At 49.6% G+C, this 27,892-nt stretch overlaps 1 protein-coding gene across 2 annotated transcripts in view; it reads right to left on the reverse strand.

The window, feature by feature from the left end:
- LOC140399192 (carboxyl-terminal PDZ ligand of neuronal nitric oxide synthase protein) overlaps positions 1-27,892 on the reverse strand; it is a 175,942-nt gene that overhangs the window by 39,720 nt on the left and 108,330 nt on the right. Inside the window, exons 3-6 of one of the 2 annotated variants that reach the window (XM_072488537.1) lie at positions 18,939-19,031; positions 16,640-16,698; positions 6,740-6,848; positions 462-591 (exon numbers count right to left, since the gene is read on the reverse strand). In XM_072488537.1, the coding sequence (XP_072344638.1) occupies positions 462-591; positions 6,740-6,848; positions 16,640-16,698; positions 18,939-19,031 (391 nt within the window). The remainder of the gene's footprint in view (positions 1-461; positions 592-6,739; positions 6,849-16,639; positions 16,699-18,938; positions 19,032-27,892) is intronic. The other variant, XM_072488538.1, reaches the window with a different exon arrangement.

Genomic DNA, 27,892 nt, shown 5'->3' on the forward strand with positions numbered 1-27,892 from the left:
AGATCAGTATCCTTTCCTCACAGTCTAGCGAATTAAATAAAATATTGGGATTTCTGTCTGGTACTCTGGCAACCGGTGGGGTCTGGTCTGGGATCATAAAACTTTTTATAATATGGAAACCGGAACAGTGCACAATGTTGTTCCAAGTGTGGTTTATACTGTATTTCATCAACAGTTGACATTTTTACAGCAAAGCTGAGTTCATCTGTTCTTACACGCCATCTGGAAATTACTGCTGCCAACTTTCAGGAGCGTATTTCCTTTCTGCTTAACTCTGAACACTGACCGACACGCTACGTTTCCAAATGACAGATTCCACGTAACTGGAATCAACCATTCAAATCAGGAGCATTAGTTCCACCACATCAAGTGAGCCTGGCTTCACTGTGCAGCTACACCTGCCAGATGGACATCAAGGTACCTCCCAGAGGGAAGGGTTTGTTGGAAAGGCCGACGTTTACCTCCAGCGAATTGTTCTTCCGTTGCCTGGTCGCTTGCGCCATCCGCATTTTGTTCAGCATGTTGTAAACTCAGCTTATGACACACCTCAAAGGCCTGTCCCACTGTACGGACAATTCGCATTGCCTGGCTCTGACGCAGAAAGATTGGTGAATCATCCAAACAGACAGTGATTTATAATTTTACTGGAATACTAGCATTTACATAGCATAACAATCAAAACAAAATTGCAAATCCGAGTAGCATATTACGTTTGATGTCGCTATTGGTACTTTGGCAAACAATACATGATCCAAACATTAACATGATTACATGGTAAATATATTTGATTCCACTTTCGATTATTCTAAGTATAAAGTGCATTTCATTGTAACCGAGCTGGGTATAGGGCTTTTTTCACCACAGGCACCAGCTTCAAAGCCAGTCCAGTTATTGAAGTGAGTCTCATTGCTTGCTGCAAGGATCCTGAGTGAGAGATGTCTCAAGCCTAGAGGTGGAAGTGGCTGAGGTACACACTCCTGTGTCTGAGGTATACACTCCTGTGTCTGAGGTATCCACTCCTGTGTCTGAGGAATACTCGCCTGTGTCTGAGGTATACACGCTTGTGTCTGAGGTATACACGCTTGTGTCTGAGATATACACTCCTGTGTCTGAGGTATCCACTCCTGTGTCTGAGGTATACACTGCTGTGTCTGAGGTATACATTCCTTTGCCTGAGGTATACACTCCTGTGCCTGAGGTATACACTCCTGTGCCTGAGGTATACACTCCTGTGCCTGAGGTATACACTCCAGTCTCTGAGGTATACACTCCTGTCTCTGAGGTATACACTCCTGTCTCTGAGGTATACACTCCTGTCTCTGAGGTATACACTCCTGTGTCTGAGGTATCCACTCCTGTGTCTGAGGAATACTCGCCTGTGTCTGAGGTATACACGCTTGTGTCTGAGATATACACTCCTGTGTCTGAGGTATCCACTCCTGTGTCTGAGGTATACACTGCTGTGTCTGAGGTATACACTCCTTTGCCTGAGGTATACACTCCTGTGCCTGAGGTATACACTCCTGTGCCTGAGGTATACACTCCTGTCTCTGAGGTATACACTCCTGTGTCTGAGGTATGCACCCCTCTGTCTCAGGTATACACCGCTGTTTCTGAGATATACACTCCTGTGTCTGAGGTATACAGTGCTGTGTCTGAGGTATACAGTGCTGTGTCTGAGATATGCACTCCTGTGTCTGAGGTATACACTCCTGTCTCTGAGGTATACAGTCCTGTCTCTGAGGTATGCACTCCTGTGTCTGAGGTATGCACTCCTGTGTCTGAGGTATGCACTCCTGTGCCTGAGGTATACACTCCTGCGCCTGAGGTATACACTCCTGTCTCTGAGGTATGCACTCCTGTGTCTGAGGTATGCACTCCTGTGTCCGAGGTATACACTCCTGTGTCCGAGGTATACACTCCTGTCTCTGAGGTATACACTCCTGTCTCTGAGGTATACACTCCTGCGCCTGAGGTATACACTCCTGCGCCTGAGGTATACACTCCTGTCTCTGAGGTATACACCGCTGTTTCTGAGATATACACTCCTGTGTCTGAGGTATACAGTGCTGTGTCTGAGGTATACACTCCTGTGTCTGAGATATACACTCCTGTGTCTGAGATATACACTCCTGTGTCTGAGGTATACACTCCTGTCTCTGAGGTATACACTCCTGCGCCTGAGGTATACACTCCTGCGCCTGAGGTATACACTCCTGTCTCTGAGGTATACACCCCTGTGTCTGAGGTATACAGTGCTGTGTCTGAGGTATACACTCCTGTGTCTGAGATATACACTCCTGTGTCTGAGATATACACTCCTGTGTCTGAGATATACACTCCTGTGTCTGAGGTATACACTCCTGCGCCTGAGGTATACACTCCTGTCTCTGAGGTATGCACTCCTGTGTCCGAGGTATACACTCCTGTGTCTGAGGTATACAGTCCTGTCTCTGAGGTATGCACTCCTGTCTCTGAGGTATACACTCCTGCGCCTGAGGTATACACTCCTGTCTCTGAGGTATACACTCCTGTGTCTGAGGTATCCACTCCTGTGTCTGAGGAATACTCGCCTGTGTCTGAGGTATACACGCTTGTGTCTGAGATATACACTCCTGTGTCTGAGGTATCCACTCCTGTGTCTGAGGTATACACTGCTGTGTCTGAGGTATACACTCCTTTGCCTGAGGTATACACTCCTGTGCCTGAGGTATACACTCCTGTGCCTGAGGTATACACTCCTGTCTCTGAGGTATACACTCCTGTGTCTGAGGTATGCACCCCTCTGTCTCAGGTATACACCGCTGTTTCTGAGATATACACTCCTGTGTCTGAGGTATACAGTGCTGTGTCTGAGGTATACAGTGCTGTGTCTGAGATATGCACTCCTGTGTCTGAGGTATACACTCCTGTCTCTGAGGTATACAGTCCTGTCTCTGAGGTATGCACTCCTGTGTCTGAGGTATGCACTCCTGTGTCTGAGGTATGCACTCCTGTGCCTGAGGTATACACTCCTGCGCCTGAGGTATACACTCCTGTCTCTGAGGTATGCACTCCTGTGTCTGAGGTATGCACTCCTGTGTCCGAGGTATACACTCCTGTGTCCGAGGTATACACTCCTGTCTCTGAGGTATACACTCCTGTCTCTGAGGTATACACTCCTGCGCCTGAGGTATACACTCCTGCGCCTGAGGTATACACTCCTGTCTCTGAGGTATACACCGCTGTTTCTGAGATATACACTCCTGTGTCTGAGGTATACAGTGCTGTGTCTGAGGTATACACTCCTGTGTCTGAGATATACACTCCTGTGTCTGAGATATACACTCCTGTGTCTGAGGTATACACTCCTGTCTCTGAGGTATACACTCCTGCGCCTGAGGTATACACTCCTGCGCCTGAGGTATACACTCCTGTCTCTGAGGTATACACCCCTGTGTCTGAGGTATACAGTGCTGTGTCTGAGGTATACACTCCTGTGTCTGAGATATACACTCCTGTGTCTGAGATATACACTCCTGTGTCTGAGATATACACTCCTGTGTCTGAGGTATACACTCCTGCGCCTGAGGTATACACTCCTGTCTCTGAGGTATGCACTCCTGTGTCCGAGGTATACACTCCTGTGTCTGAGGTATACAGTCCTGTCTCTGAGGTATGCACTCCTGTCTCTGAGGTATACACTCCTGCGCCTGAGGTATACACTCCTGCGCCTGAGGTATACACTCCTGTCTCTGAGGTATACACCCCTGTGTCTGAGGTATACACCCCTGTGTCTGAGGTATACAGTGCTGTGTCTGAGGTATACACTCCTGTGTCTGAGATATACACTCCTGTGTCTGAGATATACACTCCTGTGTCTGAGATATACACTCCTGTGTCTGAGATATACACTCCTGTGTCTGAGGTATACACTCCTGCGCCTGAGGTATACACTCCTGTCTCTGAGGTATGCACTCCTGTGTCTGAGGTATGCACACCTGTGTCCGAGGTATACACTCCTGTGTCTGAGGTATACAGTCCTGTCTCTGAGGTATGCACTCCTGTGTCTGAGGTATGCACTCCTGTGTCTGAGGTATTCACTCCTGTCTCTGAGGTATACACTCCTGCGCCTGAGGTATACACTCCTGTCTCTGAGGTATACACTCCTGTCTCTGAGGTATACACCGCTGTTTCTGAGATATACACTCCTGTGTCTGAGGTATACAGTGCTGTGTCTGAGGTATACACTCCTGTGTCTGAGATATACACTCCTGTGTCTGAGATATACACTCCTGTGTCTGAGGTATACACTCCTGTGTCTGAGGTATACACTCCTGTGTCTGAGGTATACACTCCTGTGTCTGAGATATACACTCCTGTGTCTGAGATATGCACTCCTGTGTCTGAGGTATACACTCCTGTCTCTGAGGTATACACTCCTGCGCCTGAGGTATACACTCCTGCGCCTGAGGTATACACTCCTGTCTCTGAGGTATACACCCCTGTGTCTGAGGTATACAGTGCTGTGTCTGAGGTATACACTCCTGTGTCTGAGATATACACTCCTGTGTCTGAGATATACACTCCTGTGTCTGAGATATACACTCCTGTGTCTGAGGTATACACTCCTGTCTCTGAGGTATACACTCCTGTCTCTGAGGTATACACCGCTGTTTCTGAGATATACACTCCTGTGTCTGAGGTATGCAGTGCTGTGTCTGAGATATGCATTCCTGTCTCTGAGATATACAGTGCTGTGTCTGAGATATGCACTCCTGTGTCTGAAGTATACACTCCTGCATCTGAGGTATACACTCCTGCGCCTGAGGTATACACTGCTGAGTCTGAGGTATACACTCCTGTCTCTGAGGTATACACTCCTGTGCCTGAGGTATACACTCCTGTGCCTGAGGTATGGACTGCTGTGTCTGAGGTATGCACTCCTGTGACTGAGGTATACAGTCCTGCGCCTGAGGTACACACTCCTGTGTCTGAGGTACACACTCCTGTGTCTGAGGTATACACTCCTGTGTCTGAGGTATACACTCCTGTGTCTGAGGTATACACTCCTGCGCCTGAGGTATACACTCCTGCGCCTGAGGTATACACTCCTGTGTCTGAGGTATACACTCCTGTGTCTGAGGTATACGCTCCTGTGTCTGAGGTATACGCTCCTGTGTCTGAGGTATACACTCCTGTCTCTGAGGTATACGCTCCTGTGTCTGAGGTATACACTCCTGTGTCTGAGGTATACACTGCTGTGCAAGAACAAATGTACTTTTTAATTCAATTTCAGAAAAACATTGCAGCAATGTGGGAAACACAACGGCTGCAATTCAGAATTTCCGGTGGTTCGACGGCCTGTCACTGCTGGGGTCCGCACATTAAGAAAGGCAGCCCAGGGAGAATACTGATGAACGTACATCGAATTTACAGAACATAAATAGGCTTCTTGGCTCAACAGGGCTCCCCTGGAATTTATTCTCCAGGGTCTCCTCACACCTTGGTCAAAATTCTCCGGAAGCGGCGCGATGTCCGCCGACTGGCGCCCAAAACGGCGCAAATCAGTCGGGCATAGCGCCGCCCCAAAGGTGCGGAATGCTCCGCATCTTTGGTGGCCTAGCCCCAACCTTAAGGGGCTAGGTCGGCGCCAGACGAATTTCCGCCCTGCCAGCTGGCGGAAAAGGCCTTTGGTGCCCCGCCAGCTGGCGCGGAAATGACATCTCCGGGCTGCGCATGCGCGGGAGCGTCAGCGGCCGCTAACGGCATTCCCGTGCATGCACAGTTGAGAGAGTCTCTTCCGCCTCCGCCATGGTGGAGACCGTGGCGAAGGCGGAAGGGAAAGAGTGCCCCCAGGGCACAGGCCCGCCCGCGGATCGGTGGGCCCCGATCGCGGTCCAGGCTACCGTGGGGGCACCCCCGGGGGCCAGATCGCCCCGTGTCCCCCCCCAGGACCCCGGAGCCCGCCCGCGCCGCCTTGCCCGCCGGTATGGTAGGTGGTTTAATCTACGCCGGCGGGACAGGCATTTTAGCTGCGGGACTTCGGCCCAACCGGGCCGGAGAATCGCGGGGGGGGGGTGGCTCGCCAACCGGCGCGGTGCGATTCCCGCCCCCGCAGAATATCCGGTGGTGGAGAATTCGGCAACCGGCGGGAGCGGGATTCACGCCAGGCCCCGGCGATTCTCCGACCCGGCGGGGGGGGTCGGAGAATCTCTTACCGGCGGGACAAGGCGGCGCAGGCGGGCTCCGGGGGGAGGGGGGGGGGGGGGCGATCTGGCCCCGGGGGATGCCCCCACGGTGGCCTGGCCTGCGATCGGGGCCCACCGATGCGCGGGTGGGCCTGTGCCGTGGGAGCACTCTTTTCCTTCCGCCTTCGCCACTGTCTCCACCATGGCGGAGGCGGAAGAGACTCCCTCCACTGCGCATGCGCGGGGATGCCGTGAGCGGCCGCTGACGCTCCCGCGCATGCGCCGCCCGGCAATGTCATTTCCGCGCCAGCTGGCGGGGCACCAAAGGCCTTTCCCGCCAGCTGGCGGGGCGGAAATCAGTCCGGCGCGGGCCTAGCCCCTCAAGGTTAGGGCTCGGCCGCTCAAGGGGCGGAGGATTCCGCACCTTTGGGGCGGCGCGATGCCGGACTGATTCACGCCGTTTTTGACGCCGGTCGGCGGACATCGCGCCGATTGCGGAGAATTTCGCCCGTGATTTCTGCACTGAATATAAAAATCATGCACGCAAAATTTAAGATAAGGGTTCATACCTTTTTTTTTGATTTAAACACATTGCATCGGAAGGTATTGTTGATGCCATCCCTGGCAATGTAGCTGAATATCTTCAAATCCTGGGAATCATGTGATACATAGAATATTCTAGAAACCAAGAAAGAAAAAGAAAGTCACTCGTAATTAGCAACAACAGCATATCAGATTGATGCCAAGTAACAGCATTTCATGACTTACTGAAAAGGAGAGGCGGAATTCACCCCAAAGATGTCGAAGTGTCATTTTGGACGAGCTTGGCCGGGTGTTTCTCGCCGTCGCTTTGGCGAGATCCAGGCTGATATTCACCCAGACTTGGGGCGCGACCTACCGGCTATTCACGCTGGCAGGATATTCCGCCAAACCGGCCCACGGATTTCCCGGCGACGAGGGGGGCAGTCACCAGGAAATCTCGTTGACAAGGGTGGGGACGGTATATCCCGCTGGCGGGCTGCCTCCAACGTTGAAAAACATGTGGTGGGTTGGTCAGTAAATCCCACCCGTAGTCACTTTTTGGGGCCTTGGGTAGTTACCCCTCAGTCCAACCCACACTTCAAATTCTTTTCATCACTGGGGAGCTACTTCTGCCCCCGGAGATGGGGCCGCCATTTTTAAAGGATGCCCCGATCTCTAAGTGAGCTTGAGGGCCATCCTCAACACCCAGCCACGAGCAATATCACCCCTAGCACACGTGGGCATTATCCTACACCCCCTCCAAGTGAGGACATCCCGCTATGGGGTCACTGAAAGCCCAGCCCCCCCAATTCAGGCCTCCACCCCCTCTTTTAGGACTCCCACCCCACACCCCTGCCCCCTCATCCCCCTTTTCATGGGCATGGCCGGCCCCCCCCCAGGCCCCGACCCATGGCTGTGCCACACTGGCACCTGGGCGCCTGGCAGTGCCCCTGCCACCCAAGCACCCTGACAGTGCCCGGATGACAGTGCCAAGGTGCCCAGGTGCCAGAGGGCCGAGCCAGGGGGACACTTTGCCCTGTCCCTGGCCGCACAGGGATTTCCAATGGCCTGGAAAATCCCCAAGGTGCCAGCACACCGGCACCCGGTCAACATCTCGCTGGAGAGGCTGATAGTTCCCGGGTGCTGGGAGAATCCGGCGCATGCATAATTACATGAGCCGTACGGTTCATTTAAATATGTACATCTGGATCTTGTCCAGCGAGAGTGAGATCCAGATTGCGAATATCTCGATGTCTCAAGCGTCACAAATCTCGCGAGAAGCTTCTAGAGACATTCAATGGCTTTGAACCGGCACCACGTCGGGCGCGACGAGGCAGGTATATAGGCCCGACAATTAAAAATATAAGGGTTATTTCTTAACACCAATGCAATTTAACCTGGCTCCCAGCTGCAATTAACATGGAAAAAAGGTGCAGGAGGAGGCCATTCGGCCCTTCCAGCCCGCTCCACCATTCATTATGATCATTGCTGATCATCCAACCCAGTAACCTGTTCCCGCTTTCCCCCAATATCCTTTCATCGTTTTAGCCCCAAGAGCTATATCTCTCTGCTTCTTGAAAACATACAGGACGGGATTCTCCGGCCTCCCAGTCACCTGTTTCTGAGCAGCGGGAGGTGGTGCACAGTTCGCCGGCAGTGGGATTCTCTGCTCCCGCTGCTGTCAGTGGGAATTCCCATTGAAGCCAACTCACGCTGCCAGGAATCCCGGGGGCAGGGGTGGGGGGGTGGGGGGGGGGGGGGTGCACTGCTGGCGGGGCCAGAGAATCCCGCTGCCGGAGAGCAGCCAGAGAATTCGGGCCAACAATGTTTTGGTCTCAACTACTTTCTGTGGTACCGAATTCCACAGGCTCACCGCTATCTGGGTGAAGAAAGTTCTCCCGTATCCTTAGGCTGTGACCCCTGGTTCTGGACTCCCCCACCGCTGGGAACATCCTTCCTGCATCCATCCTAGCTAGTCCTGTTAGAATTTTATAGGTTTCTAGGAGATCAATCCTTCCCTAATTCTTCTTAATTTCATCGGATATAATCCTAACTGACTCAATCTCTCCTCGTACGTCAGTCCCGCCATCCCAGGAATCAGTCTGGTAAACCTTCTCTGCAGTCCCTCTAGAGCAAGAACATCCTCCCTCAGATAAGGAGACCAAAACTGCTCACAATACTCCAGGTGTGGCCTCACCAAGGCCCTGTATAATTGCAGCAAGATATCGCTGCTCCTGGACTCGAATCCTCTCGCTATGAAGGCCAACCTACCATTTGCCTTCTTTACCGCCTGCTGTACCTGCATGCTGACCTTCAGCGACTGGTGTACAAGGACACCCAGGTCTCATTGCATATTCCACTCTCTCAATCTATAGAACATTCAGATAATAATCTGCCTTCCTGTTTTTGCTGCCAAAGTGGATAACCTCACATTTGACTGCATTGGTGTTTCCCAATTGACTAGTTTCAGCAGGTTTAAGTTCAAAAGCACCACATACGTCCCAACTTTAGAGCTCAAGAAAGGTACAGGACAACGGCCTACTACAGCTTTTTATTCCGCCCCGGTCCCGCTCGTATTACTAAACACTTGCAGGCCTGACCTTCTGCGGCAACTTTTATTATATGCACACTTTGTGGAGTGCTAATGTATCATCCCATTCTCACCCACAGGATCTGGATGTACACTGGCTCTGATCCTAGATCCTGGCCACTTTGTCCCAACTTGTCTACTCTCCAGCTGCGTAAATGCCTATGTTTCTTTAAGCAATTTCTACTAAGAACATGGTTTTATCTTATAAGCCTGAGGAGCAAGTAGAAGGAAAAACAAAATATCAAATAACTGACTCCAAACAAGTTAGGAAATGCTTCGAGACAAACTCTGAATGCGGTAAAAAAAAAAAAAAAATTAATGTTGGTGTTTTTTGGAACCACATTCAAACGCTCATTGATTTTTCCCCCCTCCCCCCACTTTGCTTTCTGTTGAAAGTATTATTTTGCTCACAGAAACAATCTTGCGACTGAAGCCTTCCCGAACAAACTGGGAACTCTGCCATAGGGCTGTTGGCAATGGTTGACATGTAATTCTCCACGGACAGATATTAACTCAGTGATAAAAACAGTGTGAATTCTCAACGGAGATCCACTCAGGTAGATGCAGAAAGCATGTTTCTCCTCATGGGGAAATCTAGAACCAGGGGTATATTTTCAGAAATACAGGGTCGCCCATTCAGGATGGAAATGAGAAGTAATTTCTTCTCCTATAGGGCTGTGAGCCTTTGGAATTCTTTATGTCGGGGCGATGGTGGCTGAGTTATTGAATAGATTCAAAGCTGTATTGGACAGATTCTTGAACTACAAGGAGGGTCAAAGTGTATGGGGAACAGGTAGTAAATGAAATTGAGGCTAATCTTGATCTTATTGCATGGCAGAGCAGGCTGAATGGCCTGCTCCTGTTCCTATTTCCTGTGTGATGCACGATCAATGACCACGAAAGCGAGGTTGTAGTCCAACTGAAGGCTTTAATAAGCTAGATGTTTCCCCCAGCAGCTCAGATACAGAATGAAGGCTGCTGGGGCGGCACGGGCTCTTATACCCCACTCAGCAGGGCGGAGCTACCATACATCCTAACCAATAGAAAGCATACAGTTTCCACCAATGGTGCTCCAGCCTATCAGGTACCGTTGTGATATGGTACAAATTAAGTAATGGCATGATGGGAAAACTGGTCAATGGGAAGACTGGTGAAAAGGTTTGATATAATGTAAGAAAGGCTGAAACTACTCATTTCAGCTCACCAGGCCCATGTAAAGAATGCTGCCCGAACCATTTCAGACTGAAAGACTGATAAGGCCAACTCTGCATAACTTGAAGTCTGAAAAGATCAGCGAAGGTCGACTCATTCCAAAACACCGGACCTCGGAAACTCCTGATAAAACTAATTCGTCATAACCCAGGGCCGTAGGAATTTAAACAAGATAAGCTTAGGAAGAAACAAGTCTATTCCGACCTTTCAATGTTCCCTCCAAGGACTAAATAATGGTATGAGTGATGTGACCAAATATGGTCTGTTCCATGCTTCCGTTTGTATTTCCGATCAAACTCCTGACTATACTGTTGTCACACAATCTTGATAATGATAATGTATAAATATTGAGCTAATTCTCCGCGTAAGCGCGGAACTTTTGAAAGACTCAGCAGTTTTGTTGACTGCTCTCTGACTTCATGTTTCAGCCATTACTGCATGCAGACGTTTTGAAAATAAAACTTTGTTATTCTGTCTTAACGAGTGTGTTGAATCTTTCTACTACAGAAGCGGGAAAATATTGACTTTGACACTGTAATACCTCTAATACCACTTTCACCCCCTGTTAAAAAAAGGTCCGGCGGGGGTGGTGGCCTGATGCTACAAACATGGCAACGTGGTAGAATTAGTTATGGAGGTACCGTAATATCTCCGTACAGCGTTTTGTAACTATATACAATTCTGATAGCTATTTACAATTGGTGATTTAAATTTACAGTTTACAATTTAAAATGAAGCATTCAGTCGATCGGGACCTGGTCGTCCTCTGTGATCGTCGGAGCTTCGGTGGTGACTCCGGTGGAGGCTCGGGCCTGTGACTCCGGCAGCGTGGCTTCGATCTCCATGGCAGCTTCGGCACCCCTAGACTGCGCTGGTGGGGAAAACGGTTGACTTAGGGAGAGAGCGCCTGCGGGGTGCGTTGGTGGGTGGGGGGACCTAGACGGGGCCGGCAGGAGGACCGATCCTCCTGTAAGGTGCACTGGTGGGAGGGAGGGTGGGACTGGTGGCTGGGATGCGCGTGGGACTCCGGCAGGCGCCAGGTCTCGTAGGGAGACCGTATCCTGTCGGCCGTCGGGGTACGCCTCGGGCGTACTGGGTGTTAGCATGGAGCAGATGGACCTTCTCGACCAACGGGTCAGACTTGTGCGCCCGCACGTGTTTTCGGAGCAGGATGGGTCTGGGTGCTGCCAGCCAGGTCGGGAGCGAGGTCCCAGAGGAGGACTTCCTGGGGAAGACAAGGAGACGTTCGTGAGGTGTCTGGTTGGTGGTGGTACACAGCAGTGACCAGATGGAGTGGAGGGCATCCGGGAAGACTTCCTGCCAGCGGGAGATTGGGAGATTCCTGGACCGTTGGGCCAGTAGGACGGTCTTCCAGACCGTTCCGTTCTCCCTCTCTACCTGTCCGTTACCCCGGGGGTTGCAACTGGTCGTCCTGCTTGAGGCGATGCCCTTGCTGAGCAGGAATTGACGCAGTTCATCGCTCATAAAGGAGGACCCCCTATCACTATGTATGTATGCGGGGAACCCGAACAGTGCAAAGATGAGGGCCTTGATGACAGTGGTTGCGGTCATGTCGGGGCAGGGGATGGTGAATGGGAACCGGGAGTACTCGTCAATCACGTTCAGGACGTACGTGTTGCGGTCGGTGGTGGGGAGGGGGCCTTTGAAGGGCGTTCAAAGGGATGGGAAGCCTTTATCAGGTGCGCTCTCTCTGGCCGGTAGAAGTGCGGTTTGCACTCTGCGCAGATTCGGCAGTCCCTGGTGGCTGTCCTGACCTCCTCGATGGAGTAGGGCAGGTTGCGGGTCTTGACAAAATGGAAAAAGCGAGTGACCCCAGGGGGGGCAGAAGTCCTCGTGGAGGGCTCGGTGGCGGTCCACTTGTGCGGTGGCACATGTGCCGCGTGACAGGGCGTCAGGAGGCTCGTTTAGCTTCCCGGGACGATACAAGTAGTTGTAGGTGGAGAGTTCGATCCTCCACCACAAGATCTTGTCGTTTTTTATCTTGCCCCGCTGTGCATTATCAAACATGAAAGCAACTGACCGTTGGTCAGTGAGGTGAGTGAATCTCCTGCCGGCCAGGTAATGCCTCCAATGTCACACAGCTTCTACTATGGCCTGGGCCTCCTTTTCGACTGAGGAGTGGCGGATTTCGGAAGCATGGAGGGTACGTGAGAAGAAGGCCACTGGTCTGCCCGCTTGGTTGAGGGTGGCCGCCAGAGCTACGTCAGACGCATCGCTCTCGACCTGGAAGGGGAGGGACCCGTCGATGGCGTCCATCGTGGCCTTTGCAATGTCTGCTTTGATGCGGCTGAAGGCCTGGCGGGCCTCTATCGACAGGGGTAAAGCTGTAGATTGGATCAGGGGACGTGCTTTGTCCGCATAGTTGGGGATCCACTGGGGCTAGTAACTGAAAACCCTAGGCAGCGCTTCAGGGCAGTGAGGGAGGGGGAACTCCATAAGGGGGCACATGCGTTCAGGGTCGGGGCCTATAACTCCATTTCGCACTACGTAGCCGAGGATGGCGAAGCGGTCGGTGCTAAACACGCATTTATCCTTGTTGTATGTGAGGTTAAGGATTTTTGCGGTCTGGAGGAATTTTCGGAGGTTGGTGTCGTGGTCATGCTGGTCGTGGCCGCAGATGGTGACATTATCGAGATACGGGAATGTTACCCGTAAACCGTACCGGTCAACCATTCGGTCCATCTCGCGCTGGAAGACCGAGACCCCGTTGGTGACATCGAAGGGAACCCTTAAGAAGTGGTAGAGCTGCCCATCTGCCTCGAAGGCAATGTATTTGCGGTCACTAGTACGGAGGGGTAGCTGGTGGTAGGCGGACTTGAGATCCACCGTGGAGAAGACCTTATAATGCGCGATCCTGTTTACCAGGTCGGATATGCGGGGGAGAGGGTACGTGTCCAGCTGCGTAAACCTGTTGATGGTCTGACTGTAGTCGATGACCATCCTATGCTTCTCCCCGGTCTTTACCACCACTACTTGAGCTCTCCAGGGGCTGTTACTGGCTTCAATGACCCCTTCCCTCAGTAGCCTTTGGACCTCTGACTTAATGAAGATCCGGTCCTGGGCACTGTACCGTCTGCTCCTGGTGGCGACGGGTTTGCAATCTGGGGTGAGGTTCGCAAACAGGGAAGGCGGGTCGACCTCAAGGATCGCGAGGTCGCAGACAGTAAGGGGGGGTATAGGGCCGCCGAATTTGAAGGTTAGACTTTGGAGGTTGCACTGGAAGTCTAAACCCAGGAGTGTGGCTGCGCAGAGGTGGGGAAGGACATAGAGGCGGAAATTTCTGAACTCCCTTCCCTGGACTGTGAGGTTTGCTACACAAAACCCCTTCATCTCCACTGAGTGTGACCCAGAGGCCAGGGAGATTTTTTGGTTAAGGGGTGGATGAGGAGAGAACAGCGCCTTACCGTGTCGGGGTGTATGAAGCTCTCCGTGCTACCAGCATTGATTAGGCAGGACGTCTCGTGCCCGTTGATTAGTACTATTGTTGTAGCAGTTGAGAGTGTTCGAGGCCGGGACTGATCCAGAGTCACCGAGGCTAATCGCAGCAGTTGAGTGTTCTCTTCGGGCGGTGTGCGGTCAGCCGAGCTAGGGTCCTGGGAGTCCATCCAAGATGGCGGCTCCCATTGGTCTCACATGGCTGGGGGTGCACAAAATGGCGGCGCGCATCCCTCTAACGTGGCGTCCGCGGAACAAGATGGCGGCACCCGGGGTCCGCACGTGGCCCTGGAATAGGAGGATGGCGGCGACCGCTGGCCGCACGGGGACCGTGGGGAAGTTTGTGGTTGTGGTCCGCATTCGCCGCCGGAGACCGCAGAAACCGCACGGGCCTGACATACCCCCACGGTATGGCCTTTTTTGCCGCATCCCTTGCAGGTGGATGCGCGGGCCGGGCAGCGCTGGCGGGGGTGCTTGACCTGCCTGCAAAAGCAGCAACGGGGCCCCCCGGGGTTGCCAGGCTGCCTTGCAGCGCAGGCCTGTGGGGGGATGGGGGAAGTCTCGGGGTCGGCCGCGGAAGGGTTCCACGCTGCCCAGGGGCCTGCTGTGCGGTCGGGAACGTAAGCGCGGGCGTTCCTGGAGGCCACGTCCAGGGAGCCTGCAAGGGCCCGTGCCTCCTTGAGACCCAGAGTGTCTTTTTCTAAAAGTCGCTGGCGGATTTGTGAGGATAGCATACCTGCCACGAAAGCGTCCCGGACTAAGAGTTCCATGTGTTCGCTCGCCGAAACTTGCGGGCGGCTGCAGTTTCTCCCCAACACCAGGAGTGCATGGTAGAATTCTTCCAGCGATTCCCCAGGGGTTTGTCGCCTTGTTGCAAGCAGGTGCCGAGCGTAGACCTGGTTTACCGGGCGAATATAATGTCCTTTTAGCAGCTCTATTGCTGCATCAAAGTCTTCCGCTTCCTCAATGAGGGTGTAAATCTCCGTGCTCACCCTTGAGTGCAGGACCTGCAGTTTCTGCTCTCTCGTGGGTGTGTTTTCGGCCGTCCCGAGATACCCTTTAAAGCACGCCAGCCAGTGCTTAAAGATTGTCGCTGAGTTCGCCGCGTGGGGGCTGAGTTGCAGACACTCCGGCTTGATTCGGAGCTCCATCTTTTCTTCTAAAAAAACTAGCTTATTAAATTGATGCAGGGTCAATGACCACTAAAGCGAGGTTGTAGTCCAACTGAAGGCTTTAAAAAGCTAGATGTTTTCCCCAGCAGCTCAGGTACAGAATGAACGCTGCTGGGGCGGCACGGGCTCTTATACCCCGCCCAGCAGGGTGGAGCTACCATACATCCTAACCAATAGAAAGCATACAGTTTCCACCAATGGTGCTCCAGCCTATCAGGTACCGTAATACCTCTAATACCACACTGTGCTCATGTGAGACCGCAGCTCCCGATGGCGGAGGGATTCCTAGGAACAATTTATTCACCTCCAGCTCCAGACTAGCTTTAATATTCTGCGTTAAGCAGCAATGGGGACACAAAAGGAGAGGGAGCCAATTAAATGACTGAGTGCAGCACCAACATGCCCTGAACATACACACCAGCAAACAACAAGAGTTCAGGATGTCCAGAATCCAGTTTCAAGATTGCTCACTGTGGTGCCTGGCCCATTTAAGGGCCGATCGGCTAATAGGGTCACATGACCTGGAAAGAATAATCGGAGGGGGAAGTAGGGTAGGAGTTCACCCTAGCAAGCGCGGGGCCTTTGCCTCAGATTGTTTCCGGACGCTGCCAGGCAGCTACGAGCTGCAAGAGCCTGTTTGATAATACATTGTAAATAAATGTTTGTTTGTACCTAGTTCGTGAGTCAAAGTTATTACATTGGCAATGAGCAGACGATAAAGCAGCGGAGGCAGTGGCGTAGCAGTACTGTCACTGGACTCGTAATCCAGAGACCCAGGGTAATGCTCTGGGGATACGGGTTCGAATCCCACCAGGGCAGAAGGTGGAATTTGAATTCAATAAAAATCTGGAATTAAACGTCTAATGACAACCATGAAACCATTGTTGATTGTTGTAAAAACCCATCTGGTTCACTAATGTCCTTTAGGGAAGGAAATCTGCCGTCCTTACCTGGCCTACGTGTGACTCAGACCCACAGCAATGTGGTTGGCTCTTAATTTCTGGCCCAGCCAGTGACCCCCACATGCCACGAATGAATAAAGAAAAAAAAATGAGGTCCCTAGACAGTGAGTACTGTTGAGGTCGAAGTCAGATTGCGAAACAGGACAAATGCCTCTCAAAACAGAAAGAAAAGTGACTCTCAATCCCTGTTCTCTGTGAAATTGAAGGTGTTGTAAATTACTGTTGGCCTCTGGCCTCTAGAGCCAGCATTTTACCAACAAAAACCCATATTGATAATGCACCTTTCACAGGAGCATTATTAGGATAGATGACCACCTCATAATTTAGCACTGTACTTGTTTTCTCTAAGATGTGCCCTGCCTAGAGGAAACAGGCTAGTAAGAGAAGGATTGATTCCAAGGAAAAAGAGGAAGAAAAGGAAGAGAATATCTAGGTGGCTGGAAAATTGAAGTTACTGGAAAATGAAAAGTCTGGCACGGGACAGAGAGAGATATAAATACAGACGATTCTGAGCAGAGGACCTGCCTTCGGGTAGAGCACACATGATGTCTGTACCTGTAAATAGGGTCGTGCATCACCAGCATCTTATTCGCATCCCATGTCCACTCCTTTCTCTAGAACAAGATTACATCCTTTGATTAAAAGATGACCCCTAATACATACACAAAGCATAATCCTTTAGAGGCTGCAAGAACTCTCACCTTAATCAATGGCTCATGACACCTGAGCCCACATTGTAAATTTCTAGATCTGGAGCACACACTTAAACAGTAAGCACTTGCTTTGCCGCTCCTTTGAGTGGAAGGTTTTTAAATGAATGTACTGTGGCTTCCTGGGTAAAGTGTGAATATTTAGGGATGAGCAATAAATGCTGGACTTGCCAGCGACGCCCAGATCACATGTTCAGATCACATGTACAATTATTAAAAATGGACTTTAATTAGGAGGGTTTGCTTTTTAGCTTGAGGGGTGAATGAGGGAAGATCAGAGGTCAAGTCTTTAGTCTCCTATCCAGGTGGACAAGCATAGACTGTCTGTGGAAATCAAGAGCAAAAGACTAACATGGTGGGGAATATTTTTCTCAGTGTTTAACAGGAAACCTTTGAACATATTTGGAAGTTAGCTGAATTGTGATGGCGTTGGTTATTTACAACATTTTGAGAAGCATTGTAAAATAAATTGTAATTCATTCTGAATGATATTCCACTTGTTCACGCGTTAGGTTCAAAATGTTTGTTTCTTTACAATTAGCCGTAGCACCCTGCAATGCTCATCAGTCTAAATGCTAGACGGGAGCATGCGTTCGATTGTAGTGCCCAGCTCGCACAGCAGGAAGCTTGCTCCATCATAATGATCACAGTTCACATTACTCGATGGGAATGCAGAACTCCTGGCACTGGATTCCCCGGTCCCCCAGCCGTGTGATTCTCGGCGGCGCGCCATTCGCTAGCGGCCAGATTCTTTACTCCCACCGCTTGTCAATGGGATTTCCCATTGAAGACACCCACACCGTCGGGAATCCCGCAGGCGGGAAAAGAGAATCCCGATGACCGGAAAATTCCGACCATTGGGTAAGATGGTGTCTGTTTACAGGAGACAGCTGTGAATCTGAACCTGAGGGAGGAGGTGATACAGCCCCAGGGTCTGTATCTCAAGGATTTCCTTGATGCATGATGTGTTTTGTATACTAACACATCCTTGCCAATAGTGGGGTCACAGGTTTACTCCATCCAAACACTGGGTATATTTGGGAGGGAATATTTTGGATGATTTAACCCTGGATGAAGGGCTGCTGCTGATTGGATTTCCACTTTGATGGGAGCAAGAATCTCATTGGTACAACATGAAGTGTTAGGTACAGTTTTCCCTAAAGTGCAAAGGTAACAACATTAGAAACAAATTGTGTATCAATAGGGCTTACAGATTTGGGACGTTTCCCCCAAGTTGTATTGAACAGCCGGAAGGCAGAGGCCGGTGTCTTGGGTATGAGAGAGCCAGGCCTTTGTGGTGACGTACAGATGCTATCATTAAAACAAATGATACTGAGAGCATGCATTTCCCATTTTTGGGATGCAAGGCCGTCTTCAACTGCCCATATCCAGCTGCTCTTGAAGAGGTGGGTATGGGCCAGCAGTCTGTGGAGTGAAGGCATTCCAAAAATATCATCATATAGGGTGTGTCTGGATTTAGACCCAGCAATGATGAAGGAACGATTAAATATACAAGTCAGGTTGGTACACTCAACTTCCCAATTAAATGTAACGGGAAAGGTGGGGGTCTAAGGATACACAAAGTTCCCTGAAAATGTTCTTCCCAGGCAGCAGTACAGAGGGCAGCAGTAGATGGAACAAGAAACCCATCAGCTTTATTGTAGGTGCAAGGGCAGCACGGTGGTGCAGTGGGATAGCACTGCGGCCTCACGGCGCTGAGGTCCCAGGTTCGATCCCGGATCTGGGTCACTGTCCGCGTGGAGTTTGCACATTCTTCCCGTGTTTGCGTGGGTTTTGCCCTCACAACCCAAAAATGTGCAAGCTAGGTGGACTGGCCACGCTAAATTGCCCCTTAATTGGAAAAAATGAATTGGGTACTCTAAAATTTTTTTTTAAAAAGATTTATCGTAGGTGCTGACTAAGCTGCAATGTCTTTCCCCAGGCCTTTGGCATATCAACAGCTGGATGGGCCTGATGGGTTTACACTGATGTCAGTCATAGCATTGAACCCAGACTCAGAGCTAATGGCCCTGAGAATAATGTATGAGGGATGAAGGCAAAAACCAACTCAAAGAAACAGATCAAGGTTAACAACAGCAATTAACACTGGAATCTCTCCGGAGAATGCAAAGTGATGGACTTGCCTTTTGCTTTTTCCTCAGGATGACCTTCACTCCGTCCACGGACACCACAATGCTCACCTTTTTCTTCTTAATGTTCTTGGCTTTGAACTCATACTGGGAATAAAACAGTATCGGTTTTACATTACGGCTCAACTGAGGCTTACAGCTGTCAGCAGCAGATAAGGGTGTGAGTGAGCAGCAACAATAGTTGTGGCAGTGAATGTGGGAACCTGCTCCAGAGGGTCACCAGCGAGGACTTTCAACGGCCCCATTCAGCTTGTTGCAGCCAGCAGAGAAATTGTTTTGTGCAGACAGCGTATCGATAATGCGGCATTTGCTAACCACTGCGAATCGGTAATAGAAAACCTCATCCCCCAGGAGTTCTATCTTTTGATCCAGGTGAAGCGAGAGGAATGAGCTCTGTTACTGAATGTACACACTTACTGATTTGCAAAATTAGCTGACACTGCTGATCAATCAAAATAGGTTTTGTTGCTGGAAGAATAGCAACCAGTCGGATCCAAAGCAGGGGGACAACGATTAATCTGATTGACGTGTGAATTTTGTGCCACTTTGGATGAGCCTGGCCACAAACAATATTCAGATTCGCCCAAAATACATTGTGTGGCCTCGTTTCCCACAATTTCACAAGATTTCTGCCAGTTCTGTGCTGTGGATACTGCTCTCAGTAAGTGTAAAGCCATGGGGATTTCCTATTCTGTATCTGTATCACTGACATTGGGTGAAATTCTCCGCTTGGGAGGCTATGGGCTGGATTCTCCCATTCTGAGGTTTCATGTGGGAAAAAAGTCGGCACCGCTCCCTCACCGATGCTGCGACCGGTGAGGGGCCAGCAGTCGCGCCAAGAGAAGCCCCCGGCCTCCACAAAATAAATGGCCGGAGAATGGGCGGGTCTGTGGCCGCGCGTGCGCGCGGCGACGACCTGCAGCGGTCGAGCCATAAAACATGGCGCTGGCCGTGCGCGGACCAGACCTGCCAGACTGGACTTCAGAAGCATCTACTTCATCAATCCTACTAGTTACATCCTCGAAGAATTTCAGTAGATTTGTCAAGCAAGATTTCCCCTTCCTAAATACAGGCTGACTCTCTCCGAAGTGCTCTGCTATAAAATCAAGATAATGGATTCTAAAATTTTCCCCACTACTAATGTCAGGCTTACTTGTCTATAATTCCCTGTTTTCTCTCTACCTCCCTTTTTAAATAGTGGAGCTACATCAGCCACCCTTCAATCTGCAGGAACTGTTCCGCAGGCTATAGAATACCGGACGATGACCACCAATGCATCCACTATTTCTAGATCCACCTCCTTCAGTAACCCTGGGATGTAGATTATCAGGCCCTGGGGACTAATCAGTCTTCAATCCAATCAATTTCCCCAACACCATTTCTCTATGAGGACTTAAAGTGGGTCGGTGCAGACTCGATGGGCCGAATGGCCTCCTTTGGCATTGTATGTTCTACTGATATTCATCGCCTTCAGTTCCTCCCTTTCACTAAACCCTGCGTTCACCAACATTTCTGGCATCTTATTTATGTCCTCATTTGTTATGGGGTCCTCCTCTACAGCAGGTCTCCGTGGGGGGTACCTCTACCTCGGAGTTTCTTTGGGGGAGAGGGCGAGTCGGGTCAACTTGGGGGACAGGCCATAAAATCCAGGGATGGGGACTGATTTGCGATGCGGCGGATGGCCAGCCGCGGGACTTTACTATTGGGCTCAAAATGGTGGCCCAATAGCGGGATTCCCTCTGGCAGGAGAATGTAGGGCGAAATTCTCCATTCCCCAACGGCGAGTCCGTAATCGGGCGGAGAACCCCTTTTTGCAATGAAATCGGGGGCGGCGCCTGTTTGACTCGGGTTTCGTATGCTCCGCCCTCTCTGAAACGGCGTCATCGCGGCGCGCGCCGTTGGGTCAGCCTCAGCGCGTCACCTGAAGGCCCTCCCCGATGCTCCGCCCCCGATGGGCCGAGTTCACGAGGGCGCAGTTCACTTCTGGTCCCAGCCGCGCACGAACCCGGCATGGCCGCTGCGGACTGTGTCCAGTGCCGCCACAGTCGGGCGGGAGCCGTGCTACTGGCCGGTGGGAGTGGGGGGTACTAGTGGGGGCTGGCCAGGAGGTTGAGAATACTCAGCCACCACCACTGAAGGGAGGGGAGACCTATCTAAAACAAAAAATATTAATCCACAAATACACTTGATGGACATGTGATAAAAATGAAAAATCTTTATCACTTGAGAGCAAGAAGCGCCAAGTATTAACCCTTGCTGGAGCAAAAATTTTAGGCTTGGAATGATCCAATCTGGAGTACAAGACACAATTCAGGTCCCCACCTAAAATAAGGTGATATGAATCTAAATTGGGGAGGGACGCCAGCAGGGTATAAATACAAAGAACAAAGAAATGTACAGCACAGGAACAGGCCCTTCGGCCCTCCAAGCCCGTGCCGACCATGCTGCCCGACTAAACTACAATCTTCTACACTTCCTGGGTCCGTATCCTTCTATTCCCATCCTATTCATGTATTTGTCAAGATACCCCTTAAATGTCCCTATCGTCCCTGCTTCCACTACCTCCTCCGGTAGCGAGTTCCAGGCACCCACTACCCTCTGCGTAAAAAACTTGCCTCGTACATCTACTCTAAACCTTGCCCCTCTCACCTTAAACCTATGCCCCCTAGTAATTGACCCCTCTACCCTGGGGAAAAGCCTCTGACTATCCACTCTGTCTATGCCCCTCATAATTTTGTAGACCTCTATCAGGTCGCCCCTCAACCTCCTTCGTTCCAGTGAGAACAAACCAAGTTTATTCAATCGCTCCTCATAGCTAATGCTCCTCATAGCGAAATACAATTAGTATCCTCCCAGTTGGGGGCATAAATATTAACCATGACCACCAGGGAGCCACAGACAATAACGTACTGACCTTTGAGGTTGACTACAATCTTATAGGCCGAAAACTGAACCCTTTAAATAGTCCGAAAACTGAACCCTTTTATGAATATAAATTGCCGCACACCTGGCCCTACCATAAAAACCCAAATGAAAGATCTGCGCCCCCCCCCCCCCCCCGCCGTAGCCTAGTTTGGCCTCTGACCAGCAAATGAGTCTGTTGTAAAAATACCACATCGGAGTTTAAGCTCTTAAGGTGAGCAAATGCCCTTGATCTTTTCACTGGGCCATTCAAACCCCTAACTTTCCAGGTGATCATCTTAAAAGGTACAGCAAACAAATCCACCCAAGGTGGCCACCCAACAAAGTCAAAAGAATTGACAAAGAAAATCTACAGATGCCATCAGCAAACTACCTCTACCTCCCATTCCCCTTCCCCAACACCATTCTCCTTGAATGTAACCACTCCCAAGTACAAATACAAATGGAAGTGAGGCAAACAAAAACTACAAAAGTCTAGGTCTAACAAACCCAAACAAAACTAAAACTCTAAGCTCATTATCTAAAAAACTGCTATAATGAGCTACAGCGAACCCTTCAAAACCGCTGCCATTAATTAACTCTTTTGTTAGCAGGGAGGCCCCTGACTGGAGAAAAAAAAAAATTGATGTAAACAACAAAATATCAAAACCCCATATATCTTGCACACCAAAAGGAAGTTATATATTATCATAATGAACAAAATTCCACATAATGTAAAACCTCAAATCTAAACAAGAACTGTCAGAACTCAACCCCAACAAGAAAAATCCAGAATAAATATTGAAAACCCAACAATGCAACAATTCAACACGCCTATGGACAAAACTGAAAACCCAATTACACCGCGCCCAACTTGTGTCTTTTAGCAAAGGTGTCTGCCTCTCCCGGCGTATCAAGGAAATAGGGCGGGATTCTCTGTTTCACGATCGGCAAATTGGCGCGAACCCCTCAACGATTCCGGTACTGATGAGGGGCTAGTACCAGCGCCGCGTGGAATGCCCGTGTATCACGGCGAAAACGGTCAGAGAACGGCCGGGTCCCGGGCCGCGCACGGCACCGGTCGAACCGTACAACATGGCATCGGGCATGCGTGAAACCTAACCCGCCAACAGCCCACCGCTTGACCACCCCCCACCAATACCCCCCCCGCCCTAGCAGACGCCCCAGCTCCCGTCCCCCGGCCAGCGGCACGGATCCCGACCGAGTGTGGTGGCGCTGGACATGGTCTGCAACCAGCTGAGACCACACGTGGCCTGTGCCGTCGGGAATTCGGCCCATCGGGTGCGGAGCATCGCGGCTGGGCCAGCCGATGAGGCGCCAATGTTCTTGCGATCGCGCGCGTCATGATGATGCCGGTTTGGTGGGGGCGGAGAATTGCAACCCGTCGTCAAACCAGCACCGCCTCCGATTCCGGCCTCGGAATCGATTCTCCGCCCGATCGCCGATCACAATTTCACCGTCGGGCAACGGAGAATCCAGCTCATAGTCTTTTCCCTCAAAAGTAACTGAGCCAAGCTGGGTAGACCAAAGCAAACCAGACTCCATTATACTCTTATGCAGGGCGGCCCTGACTCCATTCAACACGACCCTGACTCCATTCAACACGGCCCTCTTCTTTGTTCGCTCTGCACACATGTCCTGATAGAACCTGATGGAGTGGCCTTCCCTCTTAAAGTCACGGTGCTCTTTTGCCCACCGCTAAACCCTCCTTTTCCTCGAAGCTGTGGGGCCTCGCTATCACCGCATGCGGTGGATCTTCAGGACAAGGTGCTGGCCAAAGTATAGGATGCGATCGGTCCAATTCAGGAGGGGATGTGAATCCACCTTTACCCACCACCTTTTTTTTCTTTTTAAAAATAAATTTAGAGTACCCAATTAATCTTGTCCAATTAAGGGGCAATTTAGAGTAGCCAATTCACTTTCCCTGCACATCTTTGAGTTGTGGGGGCGAAACCCATGCAGACATGGGGAGAATGTTCAAACTCCACACGGACAGTGACTCAGGGCCAGGATCGAACCTGGGACCTCGCCGCCGTGAGGCAGCAGCGCTAACCACTGCGCCACCGTGCTGCCCTCTTTACCCACCATCTTGCCGAACATGCCCGAGAAGTACTCTCTGGGCATTGGGCCCTCCATCCCCTCTGGCAACCCCACATTCCGAATATTTTGCCTCCAGGTCATTCACCTTGGCTCTCAACGATCTATTTGTTTCGATCACCAAGGACAATCCCGACTTCCATGTCTTTGATCGTGGCACCCTGGGCTTCAACGGCCTGATTACATTTCCCCAGAGCCGTTCAAATCAGGGCCAAGGCCTCTTCAATTGATTTCTTGGGGTCTTCCGACACAATTCGTCGTTGCTTTTCAATTCCTTCGCCAAGGTACCAGAAAGCATCTCGACCGTTAGTGCAGTGGGCAGAGAACCAGGAACTGACTCCGCCATTTTACTTGCCGATAAGCTCAGCGAGGCCTCAGACTCCGCCGACGGGTTTCTGCTGCCAGCCTTCTTTACCCCAAATTTTTAGAGGCATTTCAGTCATACATGGCTTTTATTCCAATAACTATGTGGGTTTTCGAGAGGAAACAATCTGTGGGACTGAGAAAAGGGGCAAAAAGTACCACACTCCAGCGAGAGCCACCTCGTGTATGTGTGTGTGTCCCCCACATTACGCCATCGGGAGCAAGATCCAATGTTTTTATGCAGGCTGGTGGCTCTGAGTTTAGGCCAGGGCTGCCCAGCGCAGCACTGCAATGTTACAGTACCACATCTCCGCCACTGGAGGCCCTCTGCAATCTATGGAATGCCTTAGCAACTTCTGCTGGCAAGAGGTACACAACTGCACTCCTCAGATTATCCAAGAGCTTTCTGCAGCTGCCAGGCCAACCTCCATCTGAGAGCAGTCAGCGGGTGGTGGGTTATGAAAATTATTTCAGCCTGATGCTGTGGGGCCAGCGGGACAAGATCACGTGCAAGGGATTTCGACCAAAAGGACAGGAGAGACCTTTTTGCGAGGCTCTCCAAGGATTAGTAGTTCAGTTTGGAACAGTCACATCGTGGTTACGCTTGTGGAGTAGGACTCTAGAAATCTGCATGAACAATCTGGAGATTATGAGTCCAAAACACAACAGGGCAGAGGGAATTTAAATGCTGTTAATTCAATAAATCTGGAATAAAAACTCAGCAATGGTAATTGTGTAACTGTCGACGGTCATAAAAAACCCACCTGGTTCACTTTCAGCGAAGGCAATCTACTTCCCTTACCCTGTGTGTTATGGGCCAGGGTTTAGAGAACGCCAAAATGTATCATGGAGGTCACCTGACCCACAGCTTTTTATAGATTGGGGAATGGGGAGCACACGGCCCACTCTACAGGCGTGGCACAGCAGAAATGGAAAAGTATTTTTTAAAGCAAGACCATGTTTATTCTATGAACTCAAGTTAACCTTTTTAAAACATACAGTGAACATCTTAGCAACCATCAATTCAAATACATCCCCCAAAGACTACAACACTAAGTAATCCTTTAAGCTTTCCTTTTTAACATCCATAAGACTTAAAACACCTTTTACCAGAAGCACATCAGGTTAAAGTCACTACTGTTATTAGTTTCAAATCACCAGGATCGATTTATAGTCTTTAGATTACAGAGAGAGATTCATACACCTTCTGACTGTGACTGCAGCTATCCAGCTCTGAAAACAAAACTAAAACACACCCTGCAGCAAACAGCCTAAAACGAAAGTAAAAAGCTGACAGGCAGCCCAGCGTCACCCCCTCTCTGACATCACTGCAGTAATAAACACCCATTTCTTAAAGGTACTCTCACTACAGATATTTGTATACACACCCATTTATAAACACCCATTTCTTAAAGGTACTCTCACATGATACCTCCCCCCTCCCCCCCCCCCAAGAAAAAAAAACCCATCAACTTCAAGATGGTTTCATTTTTCACCTTTTCACTATCTTTTAAGAAATGCACACAGTAAATATACTTTTTTGTTTCAAAAAAACACCACAATCAAACAGGTATTATAATATACTCCATTTTTGTTCTTCTTCCTCCAACTAAAATCCGTCTCGATTGACAGTCTCTTTGAACAAGAAGGTCTCTGCACGATCCGTCCATTTCTCTACGCCTCGGCATTTCTCTTTAAAGTCAGATACTTTAGTTCAATATGAACCAGAGTCCCTTGTAATTCTCCAACACAGGAGCGTTGGTTATCACAGCTTTCAGGCAGTCAAATGCATGTTGAAACTCCGCTATCCACTGAAATTTTTGACGTTTCTTCAGCCAGTCCATCAGTGGAGTCCCCACGCTACAAAGATTTTGCACAAATGTTCGATCAAATCCACTCATGCCAAGAAATCGCATTATTTCCCTTCGTCTTGAGGGTATCGGAAACTCCTCAATAACTGTTGGTTTCACATCCCGTGTGACCATTCGACCCTGTCCGATTGTATGGCCAAGGAAAGTGACTTGGGCTTTTCCAAACTCTCTTTTGGCTAGGTTTACCACCAAACTCGCCTCCTGAAGTCGATCGAATAGCTCCATCAGATGTTTTAAATGTTCTTTCCATGTCTGGCTGAAAATTACCAGATCGTCGATGTATACCGCACAATTGGGTAATCCAGAAACAACTTTGTTAGTTAACCGTTGAAATGTGGCTGGGGCGGTTTTCATGCCAAATAGCATACTTTGAATTGGTATATACCATCTGGAGTCACAAAAGCTGAAATCTCCTTCGCCCTTTTGGATAAAGGTACCTGCCAGTAACCTTTAAGTAAATCCAGTTTGGAAATAAAAGCTGATTGTCCCACTTTTTCAATGCAATCCTCCAAACTTGGGATAGGATAAGAGTCTGTTCTTGCAACTGCATTAACCTTTATATAGTCCACACAACGTTGGGTACCGTCTGGTTTAGGTACCATCGCTATGGGTGAGCTCCATTGGCTGCAACCCACTTCAATTATGCCATTTTTAAGCATACTCTCAATCTCTTTGTTAACCTGTGCCAATTTTAAAGGGTTAAGTCTGTATGTATGTTGTTTGATTGGAACAGCATTTCCCACATCTACATCATGTATAGCCATTTTAGTACTTCCCAATTTATCTCTTCAAATATGCCCATGTGATATCAATAACTCTCTCAGGTCAGTCCGTTTTTCCTCTGGAAGGTAACTCAACAATTTATCCCAATTTTTAAGAAAATCCTCGTTTTCAATTTAATTTGAGGCATGTCAAATTCAAACTTATCTGGATTTGGTTCGTCACTTTGAGTTAGAATCATTAAAACCTCCTTTTTCTCTCCATCCCTTTAAAGTACCTTTTAAGCATATTCACATGACACACTCGGCGAGTCTTCCTTCTATCTGGTGTTTTCACCACATAATTCACCTCACTTAATTTCCTTTCAATCTGATAAGGTCCACAAAGCCTTGCTTTTAAAGGTTCACCTACCACTGGTAACAACACTAAAACTTTATCTCCACTGGCAAAACTACGAACTTTGGATTTCTTGTCCGCTACCCGTTTCATCACATTTTGTGCAACTTTTAAATGTTGTCTAGCCAATTCACCTGCTCTATTTAATTGTTCCCTAAAAGTTGACACATAATGCAATAATGTAAGTTCTGATTTCTCGCTCACCATATTTTTCTTACCTCATGACCAAAAATTAGTTCAAAAGGACTAAATTTGGTTGACTCATTAGGTGCATCCCTAATTGCAAACATGTACGAATGGAATTCCTTTATCCTAATCCTCTGTGTAATCTTGACAATAAGCCCTAAACATTGTCTTTAATGTCTGATGCCACCTTTCTAACGCTTCCTGCAATTCTGGATGGTATGCAGTTGATTTAAATTGTTTCATTCCTAAGCTATCCATAACTTCTTTGAATAACCTTGAGGTAAAATTTGATCCTTGATCCGATTGTATTTCTTGGGTAGTCCATATCTAGTAAAAAATTTAAGTAACTCCTCCACAATCTTCTTAGCTGTAATATTACATACTGGAATGGCC

The sequence above is a fragment of the Scyliorhinus torazame genome, chromosome 22, assembly GCF_047496885.1.
Source record: "Scyliorhinus torazame isolate Kashiwa2021f chromosome 22, sScyTor2.1, whole genome shotgun sequence".
Classification (NCBI taxonomy): domain Eukaryota; kingdom Metazoa; phylum Chordata; class Chondrichthyes; order Carcharhiniformes; family Scyliorhinidae; genus Scyliorhinus; species Scyliorhinus torazame.